Source organism: Octodon degus, unplaced genomic scaffold (assembly GCF_000260255.1).
Source record: "Octodon degus isolate 3935 unplaced genomic scaffold, OctDeg1.0 scaffold00037, whole genome shotgun sequence".
NCBI lineage: Eukaryota > Metazoa > Chordata > Mammalia > Rodentia > Octodontidae > Octodon > Octodon degus.
Genome location: NW_004524613.1, coordinates 15,813,431 through 15,830,249, shown reverse-complemented (window position 1 = coordinate 15,830,249; position 16,819 = coordinate 15,813,431). Strand labels below are relative to the sequence as shown.

The following is a 16,819-nucleotide window of genomic DNA, read 5'->3' as shown; positions in this document are numbered from 1 at the left end:
AAAAAAAAAAAAAAAGAAAAGAAAAGATTTCCCAGAAGGGTCCCGGCTGGCCAGTGGGTCTGAATGGAGCAGAGCCCCCCAGAAGGCTGGAGGGAGAATTGGAGGGAGCAGGAATGTCCTCTAGGCCTTCATCCGGTCCGTGGTCACCAAGTGCCTACTTGTGTGCAGGCAGAAGAGAAAGTCCTGCTCTCCTGGAGCTGAACAGTCAAGTGAGACCTTGTCTGGGAGTCACTTTCTTGGGGAAGGTTGCTTGAGCTGTGTGGGGAGATCTGCCAGGGAACCCACTAGCTGAGAGTGACAGCAGCCCTGGTGCTGGATGGGGGCATTCTAAGCAGAGGAAAAGTGAAACAAAAGGCACTGACAGGGAAGACCTGAGCCCTGGCTGAGAAATGCCCGAAAGCTCAGATGGGGGTGTAGCGTGGAGTTGGCAGGATCCAAGTGGCACGGCTGCTGTGGGCGCTGAAGAGCCCGCCTTGCTCTGCTGGGATGTCCTGGGAATGCTCTGGCAGGACAGGACTGGACGGCTGCCGCGCAGAGCAAGGGGAGGGCGGGAGCGGCTGGCCCAGTCAGAGGCTGAGAAGAGCAGCTTGAGCTGGGCTACATCTTGGAAGAGAGCTGATGGAGTTCATGGGTGATGGGAAGGGCCCCGGATGCCCAGCTGGATTCTCAGGTCCTGGCATGCTGTCACACTCCCACTGGCACTTGGCTGGACTCTGCCACTGACCGTGGGCCAGGCCCCATTTGCATGCAGCTGCTTCTCTGAGGAAGTGTGTGCAATCCAGGACTCGGAGACCAGCCCAGGCTGGCAAAGATCACAGAAGCACATTGGCTCTCACCTGCCCCCTCAAGGGCCAGCTCGCCCATGTCTCCAGCCAGCTTCCGCACACTCACGGCCTCTGAGTCGCCCTGGATGTCAGGGACCGCGTTCCGACGGCCTGTTCGGTCACAGGAGATGAAGTCCGAGTAGGAGGACTCGACCTCCATCACGCCTGTCGCATCGCTCTCAGGCCTGTGGAGACAGGAGGGCGGAGGTGAGGCACCGATGTCTTCTGCCAAAAGTAGTTACTCCTCTTTTCACTGAAGACAGAGCAGAAAACATAAAAACATCATAATTCTACCCCTGACAACCACCAGCAACATGGAGTATAAACCTTCAGCCTTTTTTCTGAGGTTACAGATAAACACAACCTGCTTGTCCACATCACACGCCCGGCTCTCACCTGCTAGGTGTGGCAGGTGCAGCCACGAAGGAGCAGCCCGGTCCCCGCCCACACAGCACTTCACTCTGGGTGATGCCTCCTTGACTCACACCCTGCTCCCCTCTCCAGCAGCAACACTCACTTACCTCTTCCCCAGGTGCCCTCTTAACCAGCCACAGAACTTATGAGCTGGAGGCTGTGTCAAACTGCCCAGTACCTAAGCACTTATTACCCAGTACCATGGCTCTCAGGACTTCAGGGGAGAATACAGGGTTCTGGAGTGACTGCCAAGATCTGACCAAGACTGGGATCAGAAAGTGGCATTTTATCTGAGATCCAAAGGTGGCTGGGCATTACGCAGATGAAGAGTGAGGGGAAGCAGATCGCAAGAGAAGAGGATGGCCAGGTGTGGTGGTGCACACTTGTAAACTTAGCCCTTGGGAGGCAGAGGCAGAAGGACTACCATGAGTTCAAGGCCAGCGTGGACTACACAGTGCGACCCTGTGTCAAAAAAGAAGTGGGAACAGAATGTGTGGAGGTTCTGAGGAAGGCAGGCATGGTGGGCTGGAATATGGCAGGAGAGCTGAGGTGGGCAAGGCCAGACCAGACCGTGTCTGATTCCTGGACCCTGAGAGGGTTTTAGGGTGGGTCATGAGTGATTATATGTGTGCTTTCCAAGATGGCTTGTGTGTCTGTGTGGAGCTGGGCCTGGAAAGGAGTAAGTGAGGAGGCCCTGTGGAGTTTGGGTGCAGGAAGACAGTGGTGCTGAGATATATTGTAGATCTAATCTGGACAAGAGAGCAATAGGCATGAGTTTGACTAATGAGAAATGTAGGTTTTTGACACAAATAAGTCAGAGAGTAGAAGTCTGGCTTCCTGAAATGGGGAATAGCAGCAGAGTATTAGGGGAGGGACGGTGGCGTGGAAATCAGGAGGTGTGCTTGGCCATGACTCTGAAGTGCCTGTGAGCTTTCCAAGGGAGAGGCACAATAGGTACGTGGGCCAAACAGGTAGGAGCTCAGGAGACTGACTGGGCAGCAAAGCTATGAAATTAGAAATTATTACTTGCAGGTAGTGGTTAGCAGGCTTGGTGGCTGATAAAACAGCCTAGAGAGGGAATAGAAAAGAACTGTATGTACAAAAAGGAGCCATATAATTTAAGCATTATTGGGAGGGCTGGGCACATAATTCAGTGGTACAGTGCCTGCCTAGCATAAGGCCCTGGGATCCATCTCCACTGCAAGGAAGAAAAAAAAGTGAGCATCATACTACATGTATTTTACAGCCTACTCTCTGCAGCAAAGAGCTTGCCCTTCTCAGGCTCAGGTTCCCCCAAATCAAGGTGGGGGACACAATTCAGTGGGATGCAATTTTCCCTACATCCAGCAGATGGCACACGCTGCCTATCTTTCTTACAGTGCTCTGGCTTCAGAACTGAAGGAAATCCCAGAGGCCTTCCCTCCGCAGGTCAGTTTCACTCCCCTCTGAAGAAACTGCTTAAAGCTTCCAGTCCAGAATGGCCTGTTACAGTAACACTAACAGTAGCAACAATGCAAGCTACAAGGGCAGTGCTAACTGTAAGAGACAAGGTACCATCCGTGAGGTGCTCCTTTTATCTACAACCCTTCTAAATGGTCACCACAGCCCTCTGAGGTAGGTGTGTAACTCAGAAAGGTCTAGCAGACGCTCTGGCTCGCAGGCCCAGGCTTTTCCTCCACATAATACCTGTGCCCGTGGGAAGGGTCAGACCCCAAGCCAGTTCCAGAGCCTATTTCCTCAGCTCTTTTCCTCCAATTAGAATACCAGGCCCATGAGAATAAGGATGGGAGGCAGGGTGTCTGGATTTTTACCAAATCAAACTGAAAGGCTTAATCCTGACAGCTGGGCTAACACACACAGGTTGCTCTATACCCAGATTCTCTAAACCATGCTTGGTAAGCAGCAGGCACCCCATAATTACTCTGGATTAAATTTCTATCTGCCCACCCTCGACTCCCACTACCTATCTGTGGGGATGATGGGGCCACCCCCTCTCAAAAGTCTAGAAAAGGTCCCCGTCCACCACAGCGCACTGCATGGCTGCTGAAGTCTGTATCTCCAGGATCTGACACCATGGGATGGAGTTACAGCTCATCTGAAAGGCCAGCCTCTCACTGAAACAGACTGGGCTCTGCCTTGGCCCTTGCCCTGTCTGACCTCACGAGCTGCCCAGGCAGAAAGCCTCCCACTGGCACACAGGGAGGCAGGATGAGTGCCAAGCCCAATCCTGGAGCAGCCAACAGGCTCTGCTGTCCTATCCTACGCCTCAGCACACTCGGGGGCCCAGCCTGGGTCTGAGGGGCCCCCCAGCCCAGAGCACGCACACATCATTCTTTTGCTCTGCCACAGACTTTTCTTCAGTTATTATCTACACTTTACAGTCAATAGCAAGTGAGGAAATAAGAGAAAGAATCATCAACCTGTTATGAGATGTAAACAGCCCAGACCTCTCTGGGAAGTGGCTTATTGATGTGTATCAAGAAACTTCAACCTTCTCATAACCCTGAGCCACTAAGTCAGTTTATAAGAAGTTATTCTAAGGAAATAATCTAACTTGTGGGTGAAGATAAATGCACAAAGATGCTCATTACAGTATTGTTAAAACTACCTTTTGGTATGTTTCGTTAAAGACGGCAAAATGAGTTGTTAAATAGACATGGCAAATGCCCTCAGAGGGCAGTAGAGAGCTATAGACAGATACAACTAATCTGTACCAAGTGAAATACCATTCAAGAATTAAATAATGTTTGAAAATATTTTTAAGAACAGGAAAATGTTCATATACATTATTAAATGAAAAAGATCTCAAATATACCATTATAACTATTTAAAGTGATTTTAAAACTTTGCGGGGTTCTTTTGAGACAGGGTCTCCCTATGTAGTTCAGGCTGCCTTTGAACTCATGTAGCCCAGGTTGGCCTCAAACTCATGGCTACCATCCTGCCTCAGCCTCCCAAGTGCTGGGATTACAGGTGTGTGCCACCATGCCCAGCTAAAATATTTTTATTTTCTAAACCTTTCTACAGTGAAAACATCTATCTTATTTACTTATTCATTGTTGTGGTGCTGAGGGCAGCACCCAGGGCCTCTGCACGCTAGGCAGGTGCCCTACCTACCACTGAGCTACATCCCCAGTCTGTAAGTTGTCTGACTCTTGAGTGTGTGTGCATATGACATAAAACTCAAGAGAGACAGAAGGAAGGGACAGCCAGATAGCTCAGTGGACTAAAACACCTGCTTAGGCACAGTGCAGGGACTGGGTTCCATTCCCGGAGTGCTGTGCCAGCCCCAGCCCCAGAGTGCGCTGAGATTGTGGTGGCGCCTGCCTGTAATCCCAGCTCTTGGGAGGCTGAACACAGGCAGATCACCAGGAGTTCGACCTATGTAGTGAGACCTTGTAGACCCTGCACTAAATACAAAAGAGAAAGAGAGAGAGAGACAGACAGACGGGGGGGGGGGGGAAGGGTGCTTCCACAGGTAGTTTATGCAATATATAAATTCCCTCTCTCACATTTTTTAATTAAATTTTCTTATTTTCCACCTTGTTTTCTTCCTCTAAAAAACTACACTGAAACCAATCAGTGATTATACTAAAACTGTAATGGGTCAACTGAATTTGGAGCTGTAACTATGGAAGACTATTAGGTTCCCTCATGCTTCTTGTTATCTACTCTAAGGAATGTGTCCTCACACTGTTCAAGGCTATTCAGTAAGGAGTAACTGAGTAACTGTCTCCTCCCCTCCCTAATCTAATTCCTATAAACATGGTGAGCTTAATTAAGATGCATCTTGCAAAAAATGGCTTGCTGAACAAGCCCCCATACGGGCAAACTGCACATATCGCTGAACTGTGAAAGACCCCCGAGTCTTGGGACTTTCATTTTAAAAGCTCCTTGCTTCCCTGGTGAGGCACTGATCAGTCTTCTGAGTGAGAAATGACTGGCAGCCCTGAGCTCAGTAACAAAGGCTCTTAAATTCCAATCTGGCTTCTGATTTTGTTCCTATTCTCAGTGACCCATAACAAAAACCCTGGAAATAAAACCAACGTCCACGTAGACATAAATTCTTCTTTTTATCAGCAGCATGATATTCTGTTGTCTCCTGTAAAATAATTTAATTACTACCCTAGTTACAAATTTTGAGATTGTGCCCATAAAAGTAAAATTACAATTGATACGGTGGTGTGTGTCTGTAATCTTAGCACTCTGGGAGGCTGAGGCCAGAGGATCACAAGTTTGAACCCAGCCTAGGCAACTCAGGAATTTAGTGAGACCCTCTCTCAAAATTTAAAATGGGGTGGTGGATGTGGCTCAGTGTGAAGGTCCTGAGTTCAATCCCCAGTACCACCAAGGAAAAAAAAGTAAAGTTGGCACATCAAAGGCTCTGTGCTTTTTTAAATATTATTATTATGTTACAGAACTACTCAATTTTCTTCCACAAAAGCTTTTAAATTTGTCTTAGTCCATTTTGTGCTGTTAAGACAAAGTACCTTGACACTAGTTAACTTGTAAAGAGCAGAATTCTTTTTCACAGTTGTGGAAGGTCAAACATCCAGGTGTTGGCATCTGCTCAAGGCTGCCTTCCCCCCACCCCACGCCTTGCTATGCCTGCACCACGTGGGAGGCAGGACTGGGGGAAGCAGAGCCTCAGTCTGGCTCTTTCTCATTAGTATACATTTGTGGTACGTAAGGAAGATGTTCACTGTGGGTAGCTGGTGCACGTACGCAGCACATCTTCGTTTTTTTTCATTAGGGCGTGTGATCTAATCCCCTCTTAAAAGCCCTGCCAGGGGCCGAGGAGTTAGCTCAGTGGCATAAGCGCCTGCCTGGCAAGCTCAAGGTGACAAGTTCAAGCCTGGGTACTGGGGGGGGGGGGAAAGCTAACATAAAGGCCCTGCCCTTTCAATGCTATCCCTCTGGCAACACCTGAATTCGGGAGAGGACTCTGGCACCACAGCTATTCCCCTAAGCTATGTATGAGGAGCACAGTGCTTCACTACCATTCTTAACAAGGCTGTTTTGTGTGTAATCTAAGAGGTGAAAGGGGGCAGCTGGTTTGTACAGCTCTATGAGTAAAGCAGAACATGAAGGATGTGCATTTCTTTTTCTGTTTCTTCAAATCCTTCTTCCCATTTTGTAGGGGGTTTTCTTATGGATTTGCAGGACTTCTTCGGTCTACCGCTCTCCAGTCACCCTAGGGCATCTTAATATATTAAAGCAATCTTTTGCCTTAAGAGGAGTTGCTCTTTGACTTCATTTTTAGCATCTCTCCCCGAACATAGTTTCATGTTCATCCAAGTAAACTGATCCATTTTATGGCTTGTGGGGTTTGCAGCATACTTAGAAATATCTTCCTCATTCTGAGATTAGTAATGAATTCTCTCACTTATTTCTATTACTTCTATGGCTTCATTTTTCATATTTAAATCTTTGACTGCTCTGCTGTAAGGTATGATCCACTTTAATTTTTTCTACCTATCTCAAAATCATTTGTTGAAGAACCAATCATTTCCTCATTGTTTGAAATTTTACCATTATTATACAGAAAATTGTGTATCTGGATCTGTTTCTAAACCCTTTAGCCTCTTCAACTGGCCACATGTCCTCGAGTCATGTTTTTGTCCTCTGTTTTGGATGATAGAGAAAAAATATATAGGGTCTCCCACATGTCAGCCACTCTATCACTGAGCCGTAGCCCCAGCCGTAACATCATTTTATATTAATTATATATACAAATTTTATGCTTTTTAATTTCTTTAATAATCCCGCTACCATGAGGGCAAGCACTGTGCTGTCTTTTGTGGCCCAGGGGATCCTGAAGTGCTAGTCCAATATGTGGCATGTGGGTACTTCTCATTTACTAAATAAATAACAAATTAATGTGAGTCCTGCTTCTGACCAGCAAGCCTAGATCCTTCTATGTGTTCTCTCGTGTAACTCTTAATGTACCCTATGAGGAGATGATATTAGAAACCCCTTTTCAAAAATGAGGAAACTGAGGCTGTGATGTTAAATAACTTCCTTCACCCTGCAGAATGTGTTTTCCCCTAGTCCCTTGAATAGCAGAACACCCCAGTGCCATCCTTTGCTCCCTTCTGGGGTGTCTCCTCTCACTGCCCCACACATCTCATCCTCTCTTTTGATATCACCTTCCCTTCATTCAGCACCATGTCTCTCTCTGTGGAGATGCAGACATCCAGTGGAAGGATAAAGGACAGAATCACCCTCTCCTCTGCAGTACTCACTCCTTCCTCTTAATCAAAACCTCCTTCATGGGGCATCACAATCCCCAACTTGAAATGATACTATAAAGCCATTAAGATAAAAACAACGTGGTACTAGCCAAAAAAAAAAAAAAAAACAGGCCCAAAGATCAATGGAACAGATGAGAAGATGCAGAAATACTCCAGGCATACTCAACCACCTTATCTTTGACAAAGATACCAAACACAATTACTGGAAGAAAGACAGCCTCTGTTATAAATGATGCTGGAAAAATAGGCTCCGCAGATACCTAAGATTAAAATTAGACCCATATCTTTCACTACGTACTAAACTAAATTCAGAATGAATCACAGTTCTAAATATTAAAACAGAAACATTAAATCAGCTCTTCCTCTTGTGGGTATTTGCCTGGAAAAACTGAGAATATCAAATCACAGTGGTACATATACATCCATGTTTATAACAGCACAATTTGGCACACCTAGATCTTGGAAATAACCCAAATGCCCATCAAAGGAGGAGTGGATAGAAAAGATGTGGTCTTTTTATATAATGGAGTACCATTCAGTCATAAAGAGCATAAACTGGAGATGCTTTTTTTTTTTTTGCGGAACCGGGGATTGAACTCAGGCCTTTGTGCTTGCCAGGCAGCTGCTTATTCTACTGAGCCATTTCCCTGGTTCCAGTAAACTGGAGATTCTTATAGGTAAATGCATGAAACTCAAGACCATACTCAAAAACCAGACTCATATGTGTAACCCTTATATTGTCCCCCCAGCATGAAAAGCTGGAAAAGATCTAAAATGTATAATAGATCTTGAAAATGGAAAATTTCAAAAGGAAAGAAAATTGGGATGGTGAATGGAGAAAAGAAATATATATATTAAGACAGTTATACTACTAATTTCCCTTAGTTCACTGAAAAGAAAGGTTTGTGCTAATATTTTTTAGACAATTAAATACCTATATCTTGTGCTCCAAGTAATTAATTTAAAGGTGACAATATGCAATCTATTAACCATCGTTACCATTCTATTATCTTGTTTTGAAATTTTTGGGCTTTTTTCTCTAAAAAAAAAAAAAACCCTCCACCATCCACCACCCACGTCAAGCCCTGAGACCCTTAGCTCATGCCTCGCTCAGCTTCCTCTTCCTTAGGCAGCACCCTACATCACAGGTTCAGTCACCAGCTTTGACCCTTGCTTTCCCAAGCAGAGAAGCCCCACTGCCCATTGTCTCCACACAGCCACGGCCCTGGTCAGTCACTGTCTCTACCTGGCTCTACCCAGCTCAGGACGACGGGTCTTCTGGTCTTCTGGTCTTCCAGCTACACTCCCTCTGGCACTTTCATTCTCAATTCACCCTCAACCCTTCCACCTTCCCTTTGCAAGAAGGGGAAGGGGATCAAATGGCAGATAAACAGCAGTCCACTCACTCATGCCAAGCTCAGAAACCATCAGTGATTAAAAAGGACAAGGTAGAGTCCGGCAAGGTAGTACACACTTGTGATCACAGCACTGGAGGTCAGAGGCAGGAGGATTCACTGCAAGTTCAAGATCAAGCCTAAGTTACAAAGTGAACTGAAGGTCAGTTTTTTGTTTTTAATCTCAACACATAATTGTTTTTCTGTCCTGACTCCTGGGTTTCCCATCTTTTCTCTCCTGAGTTCTGAGTCTGACTGTTTATATCCCATGACCTGTTACATATCTCCAGGCAAGAGGAAGCCACAGCAGAGCTCAGGAAATAATTGTTCAATTAATGAAAAGTTTGTGGTAGAATGTAGCTGAAAGGGATCCCAGAGCTCATCTAGACAGTCACCTCAGTTGAGAAATGGAGGTTCAAAAAGGGAAATCGCCTTGTCCAAGATTCCTGAATTCTAGGGTCTGAACTCTGGTCCAGAGATCCTTCTCTTACACCACACTGTCCTCTTAGGGGACAGGGGTGACACCACAGATCTCTAAGGCAGGGGCTGCACTATGGCAGAGGGTACCTAGTGCTGCAATCCAAAGCAGCTTCCCTGCTTACTAGCTGTGAGACTGGACAACTTCCTTCACCATAGTGCCCCGGAACAACAGCGACAGCCCACATTTGGGCTGTTTCGGGCTACTGGGAAGATCCAATGAGACAGCAAGAGTTACACAGAATGTTTAAAGTAGACAATAAAACACTAGCATGGTCTATTTTGGGGGTGAATTATCAGTAAAACTCTCCTTTTGGCATTTAAGTCCTTCATTGTTTTTACTTTGTGTCTACTGGTACTATAGAAGCCCCAAACCTATACCTCCTCTGTCCTTTCTGCTGCTAAGTATAATATAAGGTGCACAAAAGTGGTGACCCCGGCTGGCATGCACACTGTAATGGATAAAAGGTTGAAACACAGTTGAAGTTTAATGACTACCCGGTGCATCCATAAATGTTAAGTGCCCTAGATCCCCAGGCAGCAGGAGCAAAGGCGGCACAGCCCACCACCACCCCATAGCCAAAGGTTCAGCTCCTACAAGTACCTTCCTCTCTCCCAGTTTCCTCCCTACCCCATCTGAATAATGAAGGTTGAAATGCAATCTCTGCATCCCATCCAGTAATAACATTTCATCTGTTCCTCATCTACTAAGCACTCCCTATACACCAGGCACATTGCCAGCACGGGACACACTAACTGGGATGCTGAATTAGACATCTACCATCTGATACAAGAAAAAGTCACTGACCAGGTTAACTAGTCTCTCACACAGATCATGGTTTGTGCTGTGCCAGAAGAGGAGAGAGCCCCCTGCAGTACAAGGGGCTCTGTTCAAGATGCTACAGTCAGGAAAGTCTTCCTTGAAGATATGGCTCTGGGATAAAATTACAGAAAAAGTGGGTAGATGAGCTAGGGAGACAGCTCAGCAGTCTAAGCACCTGCCTGGCAAGCACAAGGACCCACATCCAATCCCCAGCACTGCATGCCGTGCCAGCCCTGGAAGCTGTGCCAGTGCACGCCTATAATCCCAGCTCTGGGAAGGCTGAGACAGGAGGATCACTATGACTCTAAGCTGCATAGCAAGACTGCACCAAATAAAAAAATTTTTTTTTTAATTTTAAAAAAGAAAAGTGGGTAGAGCATGAGTTAACAGCTAGTTCAAATGCATAGCTCCCATTTAACATTCATCTCAAACTGAGTTCTACAGGATGCAAAAGAACAAAGCTTGCCAGGGTGGTGGTACATGCTCCTAATTCCAGCATTTTCAACACTGAGGCAGGAGGATTGTTCTAAGTTTGAGGCCAGCCTGGGTTACCTAGCAAGACTCTAGCAAGACTCTGTCTCAAAACAACAACAAAAATAAATGCAAGCTCTTCCGCATCCTCGTAAGGCCTGGGGCCTTGGTGGAGCCTGTATGCTTATAAGCGTGTGACTGAGCACTCTTTGGGGGAGGATCCCAAAGTGGAAGGGAGGAGCTTGCTCATACCCACTGGCCCTGGGCCTCTCTGGCCAGGGTCAGAGGCTGCAGCACCAGCAGGTGCTTGACCTGGCCTGTCAGGTTTCCCCACAGGAAGCTACTTTTCCCTTGGGGTTTTATTATTCTCTTCAGCTTGTAAACTGAAGAGGCCACAGGCTCTGCCAAGAGCTACATGGACTGTTCCAAGTCTGTAGCTATCAGTCCTCATCCATTAGGCAGATTCCATTACAGCTCCAAATTATTTTCCAAATATATTTGAAAGGTCAATTTCCTGTCTTTTATTTTTAAAAAACTAAATATTTGCAGAAACCATGCAAAAAGCAAACAGACTTTGCAGAAGACATGGAGCATAAGAGCGAGACTTGCCTCATGGGAAAAGCTCTGTGGGGGTCAGCACAAGGCTCTGAGGTTTCTCTGAGGAAAGACAGGATGGGGGTGGGGGGTACCTGATGACATGCTATGGCCTACTGAACCAGCCTCCATTCCCCTACATCAACGAGCAGCACTTCTGTGCTGGGAAGCCAGAACCAGGGTGGCACTGAAGTGAGCAGAAGAGGCAGGGCCCAAATGGAGCACATCCTGAGAAGCAGGAGGGGGCAGGGCCTCTGGCTGCATCGAAGCCTACAGCTTTAGGAATAAGGCTGTTGCAGTGCCACCAGCGAGCAGCTCTGGCTCCTACCAACACAGAACCTGCTGCCCATTTAGAATGGTCCTGGCTGAGGTTTTGTTTAGAGACAGACAGGCAGGCTGCGGCCTCTGTGTCCAGAAGGCTCAGATGCCCACTGGCCCAGGCAGAGGCAGTAGAGAAGGGAAGAGCAGCGTGCTGGAGCCAGACCTCAGTGACTGTCACACTGCCAGGCCCCATGGACACTTTTCTGCCCCCTTCCAGTTTCCTTCTTCTCAAACTATTTTCCTCCTGGGGCTTCTAGAGATCTCAATCCCTGGGCCTCCCTCCAACCTCTCTAGCAGCTCCAGACAGGCGCTTCCCCTTGTCGGGTCCTTTGTGTTAGAGTCCCTCCCCCAGGATCCCAGTCCTATTCCATATTTGTCCCTACAGATTTTCATCTTTTCCCTTACATAGTATTTGCCCATCAACCCCAAAACCCCAAGCTTCTCTTTAGGGCTCTGGATTGGCGAAACTGCACCGCTACTTTGTGGTGTTAGTACGGCACACTTTAAGCATCCAGTCACCAGCCTGCTTCTGCCCAGCCTTTCCCAGCTCAGGAAAGGTGCCAGCATCTGTCCAGGCTGCTGGAGCTGGGAACCTGGAGCCATTCTTAACCCTTCTCTTCCACCACTCACATACACTTCCTCATTAGGTCTTTCATATCTATGTAGAGCTTGCACTTGGCCACCTCCTCCTGTGTGCACCACTAGGTCTGTCATGGCTCACCAGACCCTGCAGAGACCCGCACTGTGGTCCTGTTCCCTCTCCTGCCAACCCTAGGCTGGCTTCCTGCGCCGACAGAGTAATGCTCATAGCAGAAACTGGGCCATGGATTCCCCAGTTTTCCCCACCTCTGACACTTCCCATTGCACACTGAGCAGGAGCCAGATCTGGCTCTTGCTTCCTCTGCAACTTTTCATCTCATTTACATTCTCTTCTTGGCCATTCTGCTCTGACCACACTGGCCTCTCATTAATTCCCCAAACCTAATTTAAGTCTTGATCTCAAGACCTCTGCTCAACTATCTGCTTCGCCTGCAACATTCTCTGTTCTCTGCTTTCTAAAGAGACTTTAAGTGGACTGGCAGAATCCTGGCCTTCGGTTTTCAAGTGTTCCTGCTCTAAAACCTACAAGGCAAAGGCTTTCAGTGACTGGGCACCCACTATGCAATCAAGAAAGCCAGGGCTCAGCTGTCTGCCGGCAAAAGTGACACGGTAGACACAGCAAAGGCTTTACAGTTTCACTTCTTTACCTACAGCTGGACCATATGGTTGTAAGGACCTTACCCTTGGCCTTAAATAAAATGTGGGAATTAACCAGAGCCCACGTTATGGAGGTCTTCCTGCATGCCAGGCTGTACCATGCATCTTATAGACATATCTCTTTTAATTTTATATTAGCACTAAAAAAAAAAAAGGATCATTATCACTGTTTTATAAAAGAAGTATCTGAGGCCCAGAGAGGTCAGTAATTTATTTAAAGTCATCTGCCTGAAACATAGAGCAGGACGAAGCCCAAACACTTTGGCTGCAAAGCATGGAAATGAGTTAGCTTGTGTCTGGCATCAATCTAGTTCATTCTTTTTGCTGTCTTTTTTTCCACACACCCTCACCTTCAGTCCCCAGCCTCATTATAAAATATTTCTTCTTTCTCTTCATCTTCTTCCTCTTCTTTTCCTATCTTTTAAGATAGGGCCTTGCTCTGTAGTTCAGGATGGCTTTGAACTCACCATGGAGTCTAGACTGGCCTTGAACTCAGGGCAATCAAGTGCTGGTATTACAGGCATCTGCCACCATGCCCAATGCCTGGCTATGTAAAGCATTTCTTCAAAGAGAACACTCTACCAAGCTGGACAAAACAAACACCCAACTTCATTTTACCTACGCTCAAGCAAAATTGTTTTGATTTTCACCTGGAGGTAAAATGCTTTTACCATTTCTGTGGTCAAATTCTATTTTTTGGATTGAACTTAACAGTAATAGTGAAAACAATTACCTTAGGATAAAAACCTTCAAATTCCCATCCACTTCTGCATCTACAGCCTGTCCTGTATCAGGGCAGTGTTACTGCGTCACGTACAGCTGGGAACTAGAAATGTGACACAAACTCTCCACACCATGAGAGGCTGTGCTTCTGTGGTGGTCTCTGGAACCAAGTTCCACGGTCCAGCTGGACTGCTCCTTGTGGCCAGCAGGTGGGTCTCCCTGCCTCTTGCTGTCTACGCATTATCTAAGCTCAGTGGAGGCTCAGCTACAAAGTAAAGTTCCCAAGGAGTGGCAGCCTTCCATCTGCTGTGAAAGGAGAGGCAGGAAGGGAAAGTGAGGTCACTTCCAAGCAGGCGGCCAAAGGTCCAGGGTCTGGGTTGAGCTCCAGCTCTGCCAGTGCCAGGCTGGGCACCTCTGGCATGGTTCTTCCCCTTCAACCTCAGGGCTCTCAGGGTGAATAAGGGGTAAACTGGTCCACTCTGTGATGCTTTTGAAACATTTATAAATTCTCTGACACACCTCCTGCCGAGAGAGAAGTCTAATTTGAATCCTCTTGAATGAGCTGGCCTTAGTGACTAACAGTGTTTTTCCCTGTGGTGTTAGGGAAGGAAAACAGAGCCTTGTACACAGCAGTAAAATACCCTGCCACTAAGCTATGTCCAAAACCCCTGACTACTTTCTAACAAATTAAATGCAACACAAGTGATGCTGTGTGATTTCTAAGATGATGTTAAAAGGGGTCATACACTTTCTACCTGGTTCTGTCAAAGGACCTGGCTTTGGAGCTTGGACATGTAGAAATCTGAGGTTGCCATGATATGAGGAAGTCCAAGCTAGCTCACGAAGCGACCACATAGAGGGCCTGAGCTGGGATGAGCGAGACATGGCTGGCTGCACAAGGCCCTTGCTGCTCCCATTCCAGGCACTGCCTAACTGCAACTGCAGAAGAGATCCAAGCCAGAATTTCCCAGTCAAGCTGTCCCCAACTCCTGAGCCACAGAAACCATGAAAGATAATACAGTAAGTTATTGCTGCTGTTTTCCACCAAGTATTGGGGGTGATGTGTTATGCTGTGGTGGATAACTAGAACAATCTCCATTTACTTCCAGTTCAAGGCTTCCTTCTCTAGCTGATCTAGAATTCTATAAAAAGCATCCCCAAAAATACATCATAGACAATGAAATGAAGCAAGATATTATCTTTACAATAATCATTCATTCAACAAAACTTTATGAATCACTCACTGTATACCAGGCTTGGGATGAGATACCCCAGATTCAAAAGAAGATAATCATGTCCTTAAGAAAGGCTCATGGTCTAGTGAGGGAGACTAACCCAGGAAGAAATCCTAACTCTTGAGTGGCGGTAATGGGGAAACATAAAAGAATTACCAAAAGTGCTGGGCCCACTTTAGCATAGTTCATACAAAATCCCCAAGTCCTTGTATTCCAGCCTATCCCCAACCTCCAGATAGTGGGCCCTTCCTGGGAATGATGGTGAACAGAAACACCAGTTTAACAGAAATACACATATGAATGAATTAATAAGCCAATCAACCAACAAAGTAAGACACTCAGCATTTTCAAGCCAATGATTAAAATAACCACCTGAGGATCAGGATATAGCTCAGCAGTACAGCATTTGCTTAGCTTACACAAAACCCTCAGTTTGACCACAGGTAAAACAAACAAATAAATGGCAAAATATATGAGTCTGGTTCCTGATCAAATAAATAATGGTGGCAATAAAAAATAAAACAATAATTATTTAAAATCTAAGAAAAATAAATTAAGAACAGTTCCCATCTGTGGTGATTGATGCTCTCTGTGCATCACCTTACTTAAGCTTCGCCAGCACTGGGAACTCAGAGCCCTTTTCATGTAGCTGGGACAAACAAGCCTGGATTCAAACTGCAGGATCAGGGGCTGCTGGGCCCACAGCCTCACTGGCAATGCTGTCTGTGGCTCAGAGAGAGTCATAGGAAGAGGGAGCTCTTGGAAAAGGGAACTTGGTAGGGGCTAATGTGGCAGGAGGGAACTGCTGGGGACATGAGGGCCTGCTACCCCCACCTAGTCCCCAACCTGTTAAGAGTTGTGCTCTAGCGCTAGAATTAAGAGAGCATCTCCTCATTCTGTAGACATGACTAAGTAGGCTCTGTTTTTAGCAATGATCCTGAAGCTTCCTTTCGAGGTACTGAATGACTTAATAAAGCCCAGGGCTAAGTGCTTCCTCATTCCTGACCCACTGCACATTCCCTAAGGTAGTGTATTCTGGGGATGGCTTTCCCCTGATGTGGCTGACACTGTATCTGTCTCATCTTACCAGAGGACTGTCCTGCTATCAAACTTCCTGTACTTGTGGCTTTGTTCCGCTCAACTGGCTATCCCCATGTGAGTGGAAGACATTCCACTAATCTGAGATGAGCTTCAGTGGGTCACTGAGCACCTAGCACACTACCCAGTGTATAATGCCTAGTTAGAAAACTCTAAAAGAAGGAATGAATGAATGAATGAATGAATGACTCAGGAGAGACATATAGTGTATCTGCTGAAATGAAATAGCTCAAGAGAGCATGGCCTCTAGACACCTGGCAGCATCTCCTACCCACTGTCACCTGAATTTCAAGGAATGACACCCATAAATAACTACTATATAAGTGCCCTTTACATTGACAACTGCATAAGACAGAGAGAATCTAAGCCAGAGATTCTGATGACAGAAAGAAGATCCCATGCTGAACTGCCATAGTTCTGATGCCAACAGAGAAAGGCAACCCCATGAAACCACAGTCATCTTACAGTGCTTGCCAAGAAGAGCCAACCTGACACAAAACACTGACAAATGGAAATTGATCTGGAAAAAACCCTTGCCTCCTGCCTTTGTCAAGTCCCAACTGATGCATATCAGAAACATGCTTGTAGCTTCTTAGCTAATAAAGCCATTTAAAAAATACATTAGAGTTGAATTTCATTTGCCCAATTATTCCCTGGGAAATGGCCCACTCCACAGCATGAAGACACCCACCCACTCTATTACTCTTAAGTGTCAAAGCCTCATCTGGAGACAGAAAGTAGATCAGCAGTTGCCTAGGACTAAGGAGAGGTGGGGAATTGGAAAGAGGATGGCTAAAGGACGTGAGGTTTCTTTGTAGGTGATGAAAATGTGCTAAAATCATGGCAATAGATACACTCTGCATATACTGAACTATACACTTTAAATGAGTGAACTGTATGGTATGTGAGTCCTATCTCTTTTTTTACATGTATG

The 16,819-nt window shown here is 46.3% G+C and overlaps 1 protein-coding gene across 6 annotated transcripts in view; it reads right to left on the bottom strand.

The window, feature by feature from the left end:
- The window catches only part of Pkig (cAMP-dependent protein kinase inhibitor gamma), a 138,744-nt gene that overhangs the window by 5,773 nt on the left and 116,152 nt on the right, over positions 1-16,819 (bottom strand). For 3 of the 6 annotated variants that reach the window (XM_004630934.3, XM_023714840.1, XM_023714836.1), the window contains one exon: positions 837-1,009. In XM_004630934.3, the coding sequence (XP_004630991.1) occupies positions 837-984 (148 nt within the window). In that variant the 5' untranslated portion in view covers positions 985-1,009. Of the gene's footprint in view, positions 1-836; positions 1,078-8,966; positions 9,027-16,819 lie in introns of all 6 variants that reach the window. The other 3 variants (XM_023714839.1, XM_023714837.1, XM_023714838.1) reach the window with 2 other exon arrangements.